Here is a 16,820-nt window from a genome sequence, read left to right as displayed (position 1 = left end):
CTTTAGCACCCAACACCTTTTGTTTATGCCAGGATTTACCACTGCTTAAATAACTAAGTGGGATAACTCAGTTTTGCATCCACCATTAAAACAACACCCTACATGTTTTGGCTCCATTTGGTATAAAAACAAATAATGATTTGAGTGTATGCTTTTGAAAAAAAAAACTGGTACCTGTGAACAGATTTGAAGTCTTGTGATTACAGCTCGTGATTGTTTTCTTGGTCCTCAAGGTATCGCATGGTCGCCTGCCTACTGCAAAGAAACCTGAGCGACAGGTGACGCGTATGGTGGTGGTGATGATTGTAGCATTCATGGTGGGCTGGACGCCATATGCTGTCTTTTCCATACTGGTCACTGCCCATCCCACCATAGAACTAGACCCCAGGCTGGCTTCCATCCCTGCCTTCTTTTCCAAGACAGCAGCTGTTTACAATCCAGTCATCTATGTCTTCATGAACAAACAGGTAGGTATTTATTTCAGTAACAGAGCCAAGCAACCTCATTTTTGTTTAGTCAACATATTCAAGATGACTCAACTAAAGACATTAAATGGTAAATGGACTGCATTTATATAGCGCTTTTCCATCTGCATCAGATGTTCACAGCGCTTTGCAATGATGCCTCACATTCACCCATGCACGCAAGCACACTCACACACCAATGTCAGGGTGCTGCCATGCAAGGTGCTCACTATACAAAGGGAGCAACTTGGGGATTAAGGACCTCGCCCTTAGTAATTTTCCTGTCAGGCTGGGATTTGAACCGAGGATCCTCTGGTCTCAAGCCCAATGGATAACCACTAGGCCATTGTATGGCCTTGCCTTACAATATAAAGCGCCTTGGGGCAACTGTTTGTTGTGATTTGGCGCTATATAAAAAAATTGATTGATTGAATTGATTGATTGATAGACCATCACCTCCCCAATTGGAAATTCAGCGAAATAGTAGAAAATAAACTGCTTTCTGTTGTTGTTTTTTGAGTTGCCATTTGTGGACTCTCCAAGTAGGGGTGATGGTCAAGTGGTTAAGTGTGCTTGTTTCCAGAGTGGAAGGTTTCTGGTTTAATGCTACCCCTGCCCATTCACCATGTAATGCGGAGTTGCATTAAGAAGGGCATCCAGTGTAAAACTTGTGCCAAATCAACCTCATCTCAGAACTGATGTGGCAACTCCAATTGAAACAAGGGAGAAGCCAAATGGACTTACGATGGACTTATGGACAATAGAATTTATGTATCACAGCAATTATTATGAAAATGTGAATACATGTGTAAATAAGACATGCCAGCAAATTCCAAACAGTTCTTGTCTACAACCCATGAGCTACAGAGTAACTGGGTTTGATCCTTGGTTATGGTTGAGGCAACACAGGAAACCTCAAAGCTGCATGAAATGGAGCACATTTTCCAATATGGCCCTGCAAAAAATATGAGCAAAAGATGCAGAGCAAGAAGACCTTTTTTATGAGTTTGAGAGGTCCTGCGACTGGTGCAATTTACAGTTGTGTTCAAAATAATAGCAGTGTGTTTAAAAAAGCAAGTAAGTAAAGCTCAAAATCCTTGAAATAGCTTTTATTTCCATGCACACAAATGCATTGGGAACACTGCATATTCTATTCCAAATCAAAACATGGAGAAAATATGAAATTTGTTATTACTTTACAGAAAGTGAAGAAAAAGAAATATTAGGCCAGAGGTCTGAAACTGATTCCAGAAAGGGGTGCAGGTTTTCTTTGCAACCACTCACTCCACCAATTGAATTCACTGATTAACTGATTCCATCTGCTCAAATCACCTGGGGCCTCATGTACAAAAACATACGTGGATTTCCTACTGAAACTTGGTGTACACCAAAACCCAGAAACTGGCATGAGCACAAACGAATTCAGACATATCAACATGTGTGTAGTCATGGATCCACGCATGTTTGGTTTGTACATCCCAATCAATGTGGGATTTAGCACACATGCATGACATTCACATTACACACATATTTACTGACAAATACTGAACACAGTGGGGGCTTGTTCAGATGCCCTCTAGTTCCACCTTCAAGAAAAAGAAAATACATTAATAATAATAACAAAAAACTAGAAGCACTCGGAGAGTGCAAACCTCTGCCAAGGCCATGGGGTCACTGACGCCATAACATCTACACGCCGTGGAATCACTGAACCTAAAAAAGTCTAACAATGATGTTTGCTCAGTAGTAAAAAAAAGTTTCATCTGCTGTGACTGGATAGCATGTATCCTTAGTGCTTGGCATCACAGTTTATTGCAACTTGCACCTTTCCCAGAAGCTACTGTCATCTGAGCACTGATATTGATATTGTATGTGCTTATAGACAAAAACAATAAGAGATAAAATTCAATTTATTATTCAACTAAACTGCAAATATATGAATTTTTTTTAACATTTATGAAACACTTCTCTAAATAAATAACAGTAAATTCTGAAATAGAACAATTTTTTAAGTGTTGCATGTGCTGCACAAGGCCATAGGGTCACTGACCCTAAAGAGATTCCCTCCTTGGCACAGTGATCTATTCAACAATTCAGTGTTACAGCCAAAACTATGATACATACACTTTTCTTTCCTTTATATTTGACATCCTTGAACCATGAAAACATACCACTAGAACTTGGAATCACTTTTATGTCTTCATTAATTCAAAAGTTATTGTATAAAAATGATTTTTCGATAATGGCGGTTTTCTTCTGGCTCTAGCTCCATAACATTTGAAGCTACATCAAATCTGATGACACCTTACTGAATCAGTACAGATTCAGCTACAATTTGGTGTTAGTTGTGCATCTATAGCTTCATTTGTCACCTCACACTGACACATTTTCTATTTTCCCTATATTTTTGCATATTCTGGATCACCAGATCTGGAATGCGGATCCGATCATCACCAAACTTTCTTGTTTGATAGAACATTTGACTATGTTACACCCTAATTTTTTCAAGCCTTTCTGCCTTGTTTTTGTGGAGTTAGAAACTAGAATGTCAAAATTCCCCCTATCCTGCAATGGTGAAGAATCCTTTAAAAAATTCCTGGATCCGGATCGTGATCCGGATCACCACTAAAATTTAATCACTTGTTCCTCTTGTCATTTCCAACCACTCCACAAAATTGTATCAAAATCCGTTCAAAACGTTTTGAGTTATCCTGCTGACAAACAGACAGACAGACAAACAAACAATCAAACAAACTCGACCGAAAACATAACCTCCTTGGCGGAGGTAAAAAAACATATTTGAATGAGCACATTCCCAAATGTGCCCATGCTGGTTTTCATTGGAACAATTACATGGATAAACTATTAAACCACCAAGCAGCCCCCCCCCAATTGTGCACCGTTCCAGCCTCCACCCTGATGTGCATTTGTACATCACATATGATTTCAACTTTGAGGGAATGAAAATGTTTCCTATTAATAAAAACAAATTCATCATGTGATGGCTCCTTTATAGCAATATGTGTGCAGTTAATACAACCCCTGGCAAAAATTATGAAATCACCGGCCTCGGAGGATGTTCATTCAGTTGTTTAATTTTGTAGAAAAAATGCAGAACACAGACATGACACAAAACTAAAGTCATTTCAAATGGCAACTTTCTGGCTTTAAGAAACACTATAAGAAATCAGGAAAAAAAATTGTGGCAGTCAGTAACAGTTACTTTTTTTAGACCAAGCAGAGGGGAAAAAAATGGAATCCCTCAATTCTGAGGAAAAAATTATGGAATCATGAAAAACAAAAGAACGCTCCAACACATCACTAGTATTCTGTTGTACCACCTCTGGCTTTTATTACAGCTTGCAGTCTCTGAGGCATGGACTTAATGAGTGACAAACAGTACTCTTCATCAATCTGGTTCCAACTTTCTCTGATTGCTGTTGCCAGATCAGCTTTGCAGGTTGGAGCCTTGTCATGAACCATTTTCTTCAACTTCCACCAAAGATTTTCAATTGGATTAAGATCCGGACTATTTGCAGGCCATGACATTGACCCTATGTGTTTTTTTGCAAGGAATGTTTTCACAGTTTTTGCTCTATGTCAAGATGCATTATCATCTTGAGAAATGATTTCATCATCCCCAAACATCCTTTCAATTGATGGGATAAGAAAAGTGTCCAAAATATCAAGGTAAACTTGTGCATTTATTGATGATGTAATGACAGCCATCTCCCCAGTGCCTTTACCTGACATGCAGCCCCATATCATCAATGACTGTGGAAATTTACATGTTCTCTTCAGGCAGTCATCTTTATAAATCTTATTGGAACGGCACCAAACAAAAGTTCCAGCATCGTCACCTTGCCTAATGCAGATTCGAGATTCATCACTGAATATGACTTTCATCTAGTCATCCACAGTCCACGATTGCTTTTCCTTAGCCCATTGTAACCTTGTTTTTTTCTGTTTAGGTGTTAATGATGGCTTTCGTTTAGCTTTTCTGTATGTAAATCCCATTTCCTTTAGGCAGTTTCTTACAGTTCGGTCACAGACGTTGACTCCAGTTTCCTCCCATTCGTTCCTCATTTGTTTTGTTGTGCAGTTTCAATTTTTGAGACATATTGCTTTAAGTTTTCTGTCTTGATGCTTTGATGTCTTCCTTGGTCTACCAGTATATTTGCCTTTAACAACCTTCTCATGTTGTTTGTATTTGGTCCAGAGTTTAGACACAGCTGACTGTGAACAACCAACATCTTATGCAACATTGCGTGATGATTTACCCTCTTTTAAGAGTTTGATAATCCTCTCCTTTGTTTCAATTGACATCTCTAGTGTTGGAACCATGATTCATGTCAGTCCACTTGGTGCAACAGCTCTCCAAGGTGTGATCACTCCTTTTTAGATGCAGACTAATGAGCAGATCTGATTTGATGCAGGTGTTAGTTTTGGGGATGAAAATTTACAGGGTGATTCCATAATTTATTCCTCAGAATTGAGTGAGTCCATATTTTTTTTCCCTCTGCTTGGTCTAAAAAAGTAACCGTTACTGACTGCCACAATTTTTTTCTTGATTTCTTATAGTGTTTCTTAAAGCCAGAAAGTTGCCATTTGAAATGACTTTAGTTTTGTGTCATGTCTGTGATCTGCTTTTTTTTCTACAAAATTAAACAACTGAATGAACATCCTCCGAGGCCGGTGATTCCATAATTTTGCCAGGGGTTGTAGATGCCCATCACTACAAAATGTGCTGTAATGTTGGAATGTGATGTACCTGGATGACATTCAGATGACTGCATTCCACACAGCTGGCATGGTTCAGCCAAGGTTAAATGGCACACACCTGACTGATCAGCCAGCTCACGGTGAAGTGCCCCTGATGCCACGACGTCCATCGGGGTCAGCATCTGTATGGACACAGACAACACCTGGCTGCACGCCATATGCACGTGAATGAGATTCCCACTGTCCCGAACCCACTATCTAGCAAAACCACAGCCAAGGGAACGGGCTTGGCAAAATCAGTGGGGAAAGAAGACCCTGTTGAGCTTGACTAGCTCTATGCCAGCTGCAGTTCTGTGCCAGTAACGTCTCTAGTAACACTGGCCTTGGGAATTGAAATCAGTTTATAAGCCAATTATTCAGTGGTGGGCATAGCTAACCAAAAGTTACCTTCGATAACTGTTAATCCTCTAACTGAAAAGTTCATTTTTATAAAGCTAAACCCCTAAAAAAAATTAAGAGAAGTTACAACTAAAAGGTCAACCGATAACATTCTATGGAGTTAAAATTGTCTCATTAATATTTGTAAATGCACACAGGGTGATCTACAAATAATCATTGATTTGCAAATGTGTTCAGATACCCACAAATGCAAATTTCATATTTGTAACTTGTAAATTGGTCTTTGCAAATAATGTTGTATTTGCAAATATAAACTTAATTAGTAAAAAAAAAAATTACATTTGTAAAACTGGAAATTGTATTTGTGAATTGAGTTTCAGCATTTGTGGATCACCAATTACACGCATTCATCGCTTTCCTCTGCGACATCATTTTGAGACATTCTTTTCGCAAACACAGATCCACAAACAAATGCCGACTGATTTACAAATACACACTTATGCACACTGGATAGCCACTAGATGGCAGTGTGGTTCCATTCAGTGATGTGGCAAACTGAAACTATATGCTCCCGGATGAGAGAAGACCGACGTTTCAGAATAAATCATTTCACATTACCGTAATGGAGGCGTCTGATGGATGGGTATCTATGTGGTGATATTGTCTGCAAGGTTAATTATTTTTTAAAATTATGATGTGTCCGCGGATTTCATCATGGGGAGGGGGGCGGGGGTGTTAGTGTTGTACTCTTTAACACAGTGGTTCAAATAAGCATATTAAACAGCATTGCGCCTGTTCGTGCTCCGTGACACAGACATGCTGCAAAATTCTTCTTTTAAAAACTTGAAAGTTCTAAAAGTTTGTGATGTACACATGCTACATTTAGCTAAGCATCACACACAGGAACATCACACAGGAACCACACAGTGTCACCGCAGCAACCAACCAGTCCCGCTTTAAGACAACTGTCGCAACAGCCAGGCTTTGAGTGGCATTTATTCTCGAAACTCCACGGATCCGAGGAAACTGATTTGTATCTACAAGGATCAGCGTCCGCGGACTTATAAAACTTGCATGATGTCATAAAAAAAGAACGCTTTGCGATAAGCATTTTAAAAACTCAGTAGCGATCACGATTAAAGAGTCATCCGGGAGCATATAATTTCACCTTGCCACATCAATGAATGGAATCACACTGCCATCTAGTGGATATCCAGTGTGCATGAGTGTGTATTTGTAAATCAGTCAGCATTTGTTTGTGGATCTGTGTTTGCGAAAAGAATGTCTCAAAATGACGTCGCAGAGGAAAGGGATGAATGCATGTAATTGGTGATCCACAAATGCTGAAACTCAATTCACAAATACAATTTCCAGTTTTACAAACGTAATTTTTTTTTTTTTTTTTTTTTTTTTTTTACAAATTAAGTTTTATATTTGCAAATACAACATTATTTGCAAAGACCAATTTACAAGTTACAAATACGAAATTTGCATTTGAGGATATCTGAACACATTTGCAAATCAATGATTATTTGTAGATCACCCTGTGTGCATTTACAAATATTAATGAGACAATTTTAACTCCATAACATTCAGTATTGACTCCAGTACACTGAAAGCTACTGACACAACGAGTCAGCACCTCTGTCTCAGATCAGGCTTTTCTCAGCAAAAGAGACCTGGTGACGAGACAGAAAGGACAGGAAAGGAAAGGAAAGGAAAGGAAAAGAATGAGAAAGAGAAAAGAAAAGAAAAAATGAAGAAAAAAATTATTTTCACATCATACAGACTCGCAGGTGTATCACACGAGTCATGCACAGGCAGACAGTTTTGACTTATGGTTAAAATTTTAAACAAACTGATTCCAGACAAGTTATTGAAATTAACATTACTTCTGTCATTTTACAAAGTGAAATATCAGCTATATATTTTGAAGGTTTTAGCATTTACAAGACACACACGCTGCCAGTGGTGGGCACAGCTAACCAAAAAGTTAGCTTTGATAACCATTAATCAGATAACTGAAAAGTTATCTTTTATGATGAGAAACCGATAAACTGCAAAAAAACAAACAAACAAACAAAAAAAACAGTTTCACTTTAAGCACCACAGGGGCTGCTGGGTAAATTCAAGGTAAATTCAATTCAATTCACAAACACAAAGAACACACAAAAAAATGAAGAAATAAAAAATAAAACCCCAAACACTGTAATCATCTTCTCAAAAGCAGTAAAACACAATTTATCTCCGCATTAGATACACCGCTAAAAGCTGCCACTTTTTTCACACGCTTTGAACCCTGCCGCTTAAACAACCGAAATACATCCATTAATGCATTGACTGGCAGAGTAAAATAGACAAAGTAAATATAAATTCTTACCTGTTAGTTTCAGTAGGATTCATCTGAATAAATAACCCACATAAAGCGTCATTTTTAAAAATCCAAAACATTGTCTATACGTGAAGAAAAGTCCCTCCTTGTACACACAGCTGCACTATGAGAGCTCCTCTCCCACACGAGTGTTGGTGATTAAATTACAGCCACAAAGAAATAAAATAAAATAATGTTAAAATTAGTCTGTTTTGTTTTTGTGTCGAGTGGACAAGTCACTGTAACGTACAAAGTGAACCTGAACTACACTACCCACAGTGCTCCCTGCGTTGACCGGCCAATCACGTTTTGCACTTAATGATGACGCCATCAGCAAGTGACAGGCAGCCAGTCTGCTTGGTGGCTATAAACACACAACAAACAGACTAAAATGTTTGATTTTAGGGTTTACAAATGTTTTTGACTGTTAAACTTTATCAGCAAAGAAAATGTTAGTGGACTGAAAGTTATCAGAACTAAATTTATCGGAAGATAATTGGTCTGATGATGGTTTTAAAACTTATCTGAAAAGCTAATCCAATAGCAAAAACATTAGCTTCGATAATTATCTGCTATCAGATTAGCTGAACTGTGCCCACCACTGCATGCTGCAGTGCATTATGAGAAAAATGCCATCTACTGGCCATCCAGTAGATGGCATTGTCCCTGGCAGTGTGAATACCAATTGTCACAAATTCGCTAAAACTGCTGAATCACTAAACAAACATAATTTTCAGTTTTCAAATGGCCTTTTTTTTTATAAATACAGATTCATTTGTAAAAACCAACACACATGTTACAGTAACATGCATTATATACTGACCGATCACTGATGTCAGGAAACTAATTTTCCCATAATGCATTGTGGCATGTGTGTCTGTAAATGCTAAAACCTTCAAAATTAGTGCATTAGTTTAAAAGTAAAACATATAGCTAATATTTTCACTTTGTAAAACACCAGAGGTGATGTTAATTTCAATAACTTGTCCAAAATTAGTTTGTTAAATTTTTTTTAACCATAAGTCAAAACTGTCTGCCTGTACATGACACATGTAATATACCTGCGAGTCTATATGATGTGAACATATTTTTTTTCTTTTCTCTGTGGTAGTCAGCACTTCTCTGCTGGCAGAGGTTTGAGCACTGCCATTCATAGCTGTCCGTCTACTACAAAACATAACAGGCAAGCATTAAAATATATGATTTCAGACTTTACAAATGTTCTTAACTCTTAAGCTTTATTCACTAAGCAGGCAAAAATATCTTAGCAGTTTAAGTTATCGGAATTAAATTTATCAGAAGCTAATTGGGCCGCTGATAGTTTACAAAGTTATCTGAAAAGCTAATCCGCTATCCAAAACGTTAGTTTCAATAATTAGCGGATTAGCGAAACTGTGCCCACCACTGCAATTATCCTCATTTACAAATAAATCCTTGCGTTCCCTGAGTACTTGCTCATGTCAGATTGCACCATTTGCAAGGTCCTCTGACAACGCGAACGCAGCCGCTTTTAGTACCATTTTGCGCATCGCTTTGCGTGTGCTTTTATATCCATCCATACAATTACAAATGCGTGGGTGTGTTAATTGTTCATCATTGTGCACATCACTCTGATGACTTTTTGTTGTCACACTATTAACGGTTCTCAGCATCACCCCCATGTGTTGGCAGTGGCACAATAGCTGTAGAAATGTGTACGCCAACCAGGATTTTTGCGTGACGCACCGCACATTTCCACATTCATTTCACTTTTGATACATCTGAACGTGAGCATGGAGACGGGTGTACGCCATGCTTTTGTGTGTACGCATGCTTTGAACATGAAGCCCCAGTTGGGGGTTGCAAAGAAAACCTGCACCCTCTTGGCCCTTTCTGGAATCAGTTTGAGACCTCTGTATTAGGCTGTTCAAAAAAATAGCAGTGTCTGCACTTTTCTTTCTGTGACCCTTATTACAGCCTTACAGGTGGCCCTTATTTAAGGATGAAGGCAGTAAATATTGTACATGCTGTTCTCATGCTTTTTTTTCTCTGGAAATCAATGTACTTAAAAATTTGATTAGAGAGGGGAAAACATTCAAAAAGTACAGAAAATGATAGACTGCTCAGTTGAAATCATCTCAGATGCTTTAATCCTATGGGGCCGATGCCGTCGTATACAACAGCTGGGACCAAGCTTTACTAAATTATAAATAACTTTTTAATTGCTCCTCGCTCTTCCTCAAAAAACTCTGTCATAATTGTGTTTAGAAACCAGTCACCATTTGTTTTATTATACATCTGTGTAGTTAATGAGTAAAATAATCTGCACGGACGATTCGCTTGCACGCGCACGTAAAATAAAAAGAGAAACAAACTTCGCTCCGCTGCTGTGGGGCTGCTGCTCACTCCAAAAACTCTGTCATAATTGTGAAATAAAGGACAAAAGAGACATAAATCCTGCTCACAGGCTGCTACCAGATACAGGACATGTTCACATCTTCAGTCAAACTCCAGACATCTCCACGTCACTACATATTCAGTCCCTGATTGGTCATCGCGGTGCGACAAGATGAAAAAGTTCAGATTTTTTAAGTTGGGGAGGAGGGCAACGTGACGTGATGCGACGCAATATCGCACCACAAACGCGGCAATCACTCAAAATCGCTTCACTCGCATCACTTCATTCGCATCCATCGCGTCGCGCTGCGTGACTTGGCGCCAAAACGCGTCCTTACATAGGGATTACATGGCAATCTGTCGCTGCAGTCGCTCGCGTCGCGCCCGGTGTGAACGCGGCAGTAGAGTTTTTGGATTCAATGTTAAGTGGTGCTTTCAAGAACATACTAACTACTAAAACAACAACAACAACCGGTATATCACCAGCATTCACTCACTGACTATGTTTACATGCAGCCAATAACCCTTTCATAACCGGAATATTAGCAATAACCTGGTTGTGCACGCCATGTAAACACCCGTAAAAACCCGAATATGCTCATATTCCAGTTTTTAAAAACCCGAATATGACCCCTGGGTTACTCCTTTTCTAACCAAAATGTCAGGTCATATAAACGCCGAAGGTGGCCGAAAAGTTACACGAAGCAGGATTTGCACGAACGCCAGACTAATTCAAGCACCAGTGGAAGACGTGCGTCGCTGTTTAAATGGGGATATTCCAAATGATACCAATGACCATGTATACAGGAGTAACTCTGCCTGCTTAAGCATGTAAATTGGTTATTCCTAATGATTCAGAAACCGGAATATTGACCTTATCCCGAATATTAACGGCATGTAAACGTAGCCACTGTCAAGCTGGCACCATGGTGGACAAAATTAGGTAAATATTAAATGAATCTTATTCTACAATCTCTAGCTCCTGTGAATGCAGTGCAGATTCAGTTTGGATTTTTCTTGTGTGTGTGTGTGCAGGCAGGCTTTTCTTTTTGCACCTAACAACACCTGCCTGAAAGCACTTTGCGTGGTACGTTTTGTATAAACCTGTGAATAGGTACATTTAAGTTCATGGACTCTCACCATCAACTTTGTCCTTTTAATCAATTTTTCATCAATCCAGAACTTGAGTCACAGTGGAGCTCTGGCTGGAAAGAGGAGAAAGTGAGCTCTCAAAACTGGCCAGCAGTCATATTAGTTTTTTTTTTTCTCTCACTGCAATATTTTTTATAAAAATCAGTTGCTATTTTACATAGCTGTCAGTTGTTTTCTAGCCCCGTGAAAGCTCTTAATTATCCAATGTTGTCATTTTTGTGCTGAAAAAAAGCTATAACTGAAAGTGCAATGATGGACAAGGACAAAACAGATGGTGAGGTGCTTTCAGGCAGATGCTGTCAGGTGCACATCAGTGAAAAAAATTCAGCACATGCACGTTGTGCACAAGGACTAAAACTAAATGCGCGCTGTAAAATGGTCACACGAGGCTGTGTGGAAAAGGATTGATTTAATATTTAGTTTTATAATACTTACTTAATGCTGTTGAGTCACCTGGTTGTCCATGTAACAGTAATTGGGGTGCAGATTATGTCAGCAGTGGTTTAGCTGTTTAGTGACGTGCATCAGCATGACACGTGCTTTCGGTGATACCCAAATCCAACCCCAAAACCAAAAAAAAAAAAGAAGAAAAACCCACCAAGACAACTAACAAAAACACACGCAGAGGACAATCAACAACTCAGAAAAATAACCAGTGACTCCTGCAACTGCACGAGTGGCACACATGCAGACGGCAAAACACAACCAAGACCCCCATCCTAATTTTAGTCTGTTACATTATGGGAAGATTGGAGCAGCCTGTGTGCATGTATTTAATTTTTTCTATTTTCAAAAGAAACAAAACATCATGGAACCAGGCATTTAACCCTCTGGGGTCGGCTAAGACCAAGTTTTACTAAGTTATAAATAACTTTTGAATGATATGAGATAGAAACTTACTTTTTTTGCTGAAAAGTTAACTAAGTTTAACTTTCGAGCCAGCCATCGGCCATCTTTGTACTCCTCATAGAAGCTGTGTGATGATGTGTACAATGTGAGTGTCCAATTGGAATTGGTTCACCATCATATGGTTTTCCAAAATCCAATTGTAGGGCAGATTTACCTCACGTGAAAAGCCAAAGATCATTTTTAGGAGTGATATGTTACTAGTTGGCCCATTTGAATAGCCCCCTGGGTGCTCCAATGAGTACATACTATTAGTACATACTCAGTGCACCCTGCGCCGTTATACACAGCGTTCAGTGAGAGCACAGGGAGAGCCTCTGATGACAATCTCACATGCTCAAACAAAGAGTGTGTAAATATCAGGATTGCTCCACTAGTTTGCATGTGAATGTTACTGGATAACTCTGTTGCTTTCTGTGCGTAAAACGCTGTTTACCATAGTTATATGGGGAAGGACAGATTTTCAAATCTAAAATTCTTTGAATCTATAAAGGTATAAAAGGATAATATTTTGTGAGGTGAAATATTCTTTCCATTGCACAAATGAAAAAACTTTTATTATTTGTTTTTATAACACCTAAAATAGATCCCTGTCATTTGATATTTTATTAATTTATAAACAAGAGAAAAGGGACTTACATTTCGGTGTCTGTCACTGATCCTTTGAGGTCAAAAGCTGCCAAACATTCCAACAGAAATTTTAAATAGCAATCCAGTCAAATCCAAAACTGTTCTCAGTCAACTTGCAAAAACAGTCAGATGGTTCAAAAACAATCCAATCCAAAATGCCGTGTATTGACTTCTTCATGTACAGGCTGCCATTTGCTTTCCTCAGTCCAGTGTAAAATCGCAACAGAAATTTGTTGAGCTTTTCACCTCACAGCCCTTCTACTTCAGCTAGAGACATCCCACTGAATACTGCAGATGCCTCCAGATGGCTTACGGCGTACTGGATTTGTTTGTTTTTTTGTGTTAGAAGAATGAGCACCATCAGTAAACTCATTGAAATCATCATCTGTGACCAAAACAAACCCAGCCATGTTTGTTTTTAAACTAAGTGCTGTTGCCATGTGAAAGGGTGCGAGAGTGCTAGTGTGAGCACGCGGTCCATCAGTGCTTGATTGCTGCATGCACGCAAATGCAATACTTCGTGTTTTGTGTTTTGCGTGCAATGGTGTAAAATGTATGGAACCAAAATTGCACAGTAAATGCAACACAATTGAAAATGGGACAAATGAAAAGTAATATGTGACATACAAACCACCAATCAAATGACAAGGATTATTTAGGTGTTATATAATGCATAATTATTGCTTTATAGAAACTGCAGAGTCAAACAATATATTTGTTACAACACCCCCATTCACCCCCCCCAAAAAGAATTGCCCCTGAAACTTTTTAATTACAAAAACATTTAACCATGCTATCAATATTTTGCTTTTATTTCAAGTTTGACTTCTAATGTGTTTAAAGCAGTTCTCTTTGCTGATGACACAAACCTGTTTTGTTCTGGAGAGAATTTGCAGCAGTTATTGTTTGATTTGAGAGTTGAAATGATAAAGCTGAAGAGTTGGTTTGACATGAACAAATTGTCATTAAATTGGTCAAAAACTAAAATGATGTTATTTGGAAATTATAAATTGGATGTACAAATACAGTTAAATATACTTGGGGTAAATATAGATTGTGTCAAGGAAAATACGTTGTTAGTTGTGATTATTGATGATAAAATTAACGGGAAAGCTCATATTCAGCATATTCAAAAGAAAGTTTCTAAAAGTATTGCAATATTGAATAAGGCAAAGTATATTCTAGATGGTAAATCATTGCATACTTTGTATTGTGCATTGATTGCACCTTATATGACATAGTGTGCTGAAGTTTGGGGTAATAACTATAAAACTACATTACAATCATTATTCATCCTTCAAAAAAGAGCATTAAGAATAATTCATAATTCAGGGTTTCGGGATCATACCAATCCATTGTTTATTAAATCAAAGATATTAAAACTTATGATATGATTTCATTTAAAGCAAGAAATAAACAATTACCTCACAGAATGACGGAAAGACGGAAAGAAATATAAGAAAATAAACCAAATACGAGGTCTGTCAATAAAGTAACGGTCCTTTTTATTTTTTTCAAAAACTATATGGATTTGAATCACGTGCGATTACATCAGCCAACCTTGACCCTCGTGTGCATGCGTGAGTTTTTCCACGCCTGTCGGTTGCGTCATTCGCCTGTGGGCAGGCTTTGAGTGAGGAGTGGTCCAGCCCTCTCGTCTTTTTTTTCATTGTTCAGGAATGGCTCAGAGACTGGCGCTTTTTGCTTTTCAAAATTTTTTCAGAAACTGTGAGGCACATCGAAGTGGACACCATTCGAGAAATTCAGATGGTTTTCGGTGAAAATTTTAACGGCTGATGAGAGATTATGGAGTGTTACTGTCGCTTTAAGGACTCCCCACATGCTCCGAGCCACCGTCGCCAGCCTGTTTCAAGCTGAAAACTTCCAAATTTAAGCCTCTGTTGACCCAGGACATCGTGAGAGAACAGAGAAGTTTCAGAAGAGCTTGGGATCAGCAGTTTATCCGGACATTCCACTGTTAAAGGAGATTTTGTAATGAAAGACGTGCGGACGGATTCGCACGTCAGCACCCAGCCGCTCATGGCATGGCGCCACAGCAAAACACCTCGGTGTTGATAACCATTCGTAAGATTCAGGCGGTTTTCGATGGCTTTCAGTCGAGTGAGTAACCGAGAAATTGTTTAACAGCTAGGCATGTTAAAACTTGTCCTGTAATGCTTCCAATGGAGGTGTTAAAATTTTCACAGAAAACCAGCTGAATTTCTCGAATGGTGTCCACTCAGATGTGCCTCGCAGTTTTTGAAAAAATTTTGATCAAGCAAAGCGGCAGTCTCTGAGCCATTCCTAAACAATGAAAAAAAAGACGAGAGGGGTGGACCAGTGCTCACTCAAAGCCTGCCCACAGGCGAATGACGCAACCGACAGGCGTGGAAAAACTCACGCATGCGCATAAGGGTTCAAGGTTGGCTGATGTAATCGCACGTGATTCAAATCCATATAATTTTTGAAAAAAATTAAAAGGACCGTTACTTTATTGACAGGCCTCATATTTGGTTTATTTTCTTATATTTCTTTCCGTCTTTGACTTTTCTGTTATGAGTTTGGTCATGTGAGTGAATTTTTGTTATGTTTGGGTGTCTAATAAATTATTATTATTATTATTATTATTATTAAAGATATTTTGATGTATGTCTCTTGATGTCTGTCCAGTTCAGGAAGTGTCTAATTCATCTCTTCACTGGCATGGGAGTCATACCAGAGAGCGACATCAACCAGACTTCTGACCGACCGAGAATTACTGCAGAGTGTCAAACTGGAGAAATGTCAGCCATTGCAGCCCAGATCTCTGTGGGAGGTGCAACGTCATCCAAGTCTGAGGATTCCCCAGTTGACTTTGGCTCTTTAGCTCAGCTTCCTATCCCGGAGAACAAAGTGTGTCCTATGTAGCATTAAATATGATGCTACATAGAACTGATCTCTTACTCTGTCCTGACTGCTGTGACCTCAGAGTCCATACTAACCTTCTGTCATCTTGCCGCAATGTGCTTCAAAAATGACTTGAATATCAACATTACTTTTTATGTCTGGGGTCCTGGAAAGAAAGCATAGAAAAGCCTAAACTTGTAATCACTACACATAAACAGGGATGCACCGATCCACAGTGTTCTCTTCCGATACCTAAACTCTTGGAATCTGTTCATACTTGATACCAGTCCAATACCACAGTTCAGTTACTTCTTGACTACAACTAAAGCCCTACACCAACATTATTTTCATACATGCACAAGTTTGAAATTGACAAGGTTTATGGGAGTGAATTGAAATTTGATTAAACATTCACCATAACCTGAGTGTAGACACACTGCTTCCGTTTGTTATTTTATGTATGTTGGGATTCCAGGAGCTGTGTATAAATACGGACCTGAGTTTCTGTGGTCAGCAGGACTGCTGCACTCTCTTAATAAATACATTTGTCTGGATGTACTCAGATAACCAAGCCAATCTAACAAAACATCAACTCAAACTGTGGAAAAAAATTTGATTCCCCTAAAGGAAGAGGCACATACCATAATTTCTGGACTATAGAGTGCACCTGAACATAAGCCCTGCCCACCAATTTTAAAAAGAAAAAAAATTGAACATAAATAAGCCACACTTGTCTATAAGCCGCAGGTGTCCACGTTGTAACATGAGATATTTACACAGAACAATTTTAGACAGAAAGATTTTTTAACTTTTAATTAAATACGTACCGTAAATGCTTTTTTTCCTGACGGTGTTACACATAAATTGACCAGCATGGCATCCAGCGTGTGCACGGTGGTGCGCGGCGTTTCCAC

At 38.8% G+C, this 16,820-nt stretch overlaps 1 protein-coding gene across 1 annotated transcript in view; it reads left to right on the top strand.

Annotated features, from left to right (window-relative positions):
• Window positions 1-16,134, top strand: part of valopa (vertebrate ancient long opsin a) — a 97,959-nt gene extending 81,825 nt beyond the window's left edge. Inside the window, exons 5-6 of the mRNA XM_034184406.1 lie at window positions 234-467; window positions 15,691-16,134. Of these exons, the coding sequence (XP_034040297.1) occupies window positions 234-467; window positions 15,691-15,927 (471 nt within the window). The 3' untranslated portion in view covers window positions 15,928-16,134. The remainder of the gene's footprint in view (window positions 1-233; window positions 468-15,690) is intronic.
• The last annotated feature ends 686 nt before the right edge of the window (window positions 16,135-16,820 follow it).

The sequence above is a fragment of the Thalassophryne amazonica genome, chromosome 13 (genome assembly GCF_902500255.1).
Source record: "Thalassophryne amazonica chromosome 13, fThaAma1.1, whole genome shotgun sequence".
In the NCBI taxonomy this organism is placed as follows: Eukaryota; Metazoa; Chordata; class Actinopteri; order Batrachoidiformes; family Batrachoididae; genus Thalassophryne; species Thalassophryne amazonica.
This window is presented reverse-complemented; position numbering and strand designations above follow the sequence as displayed.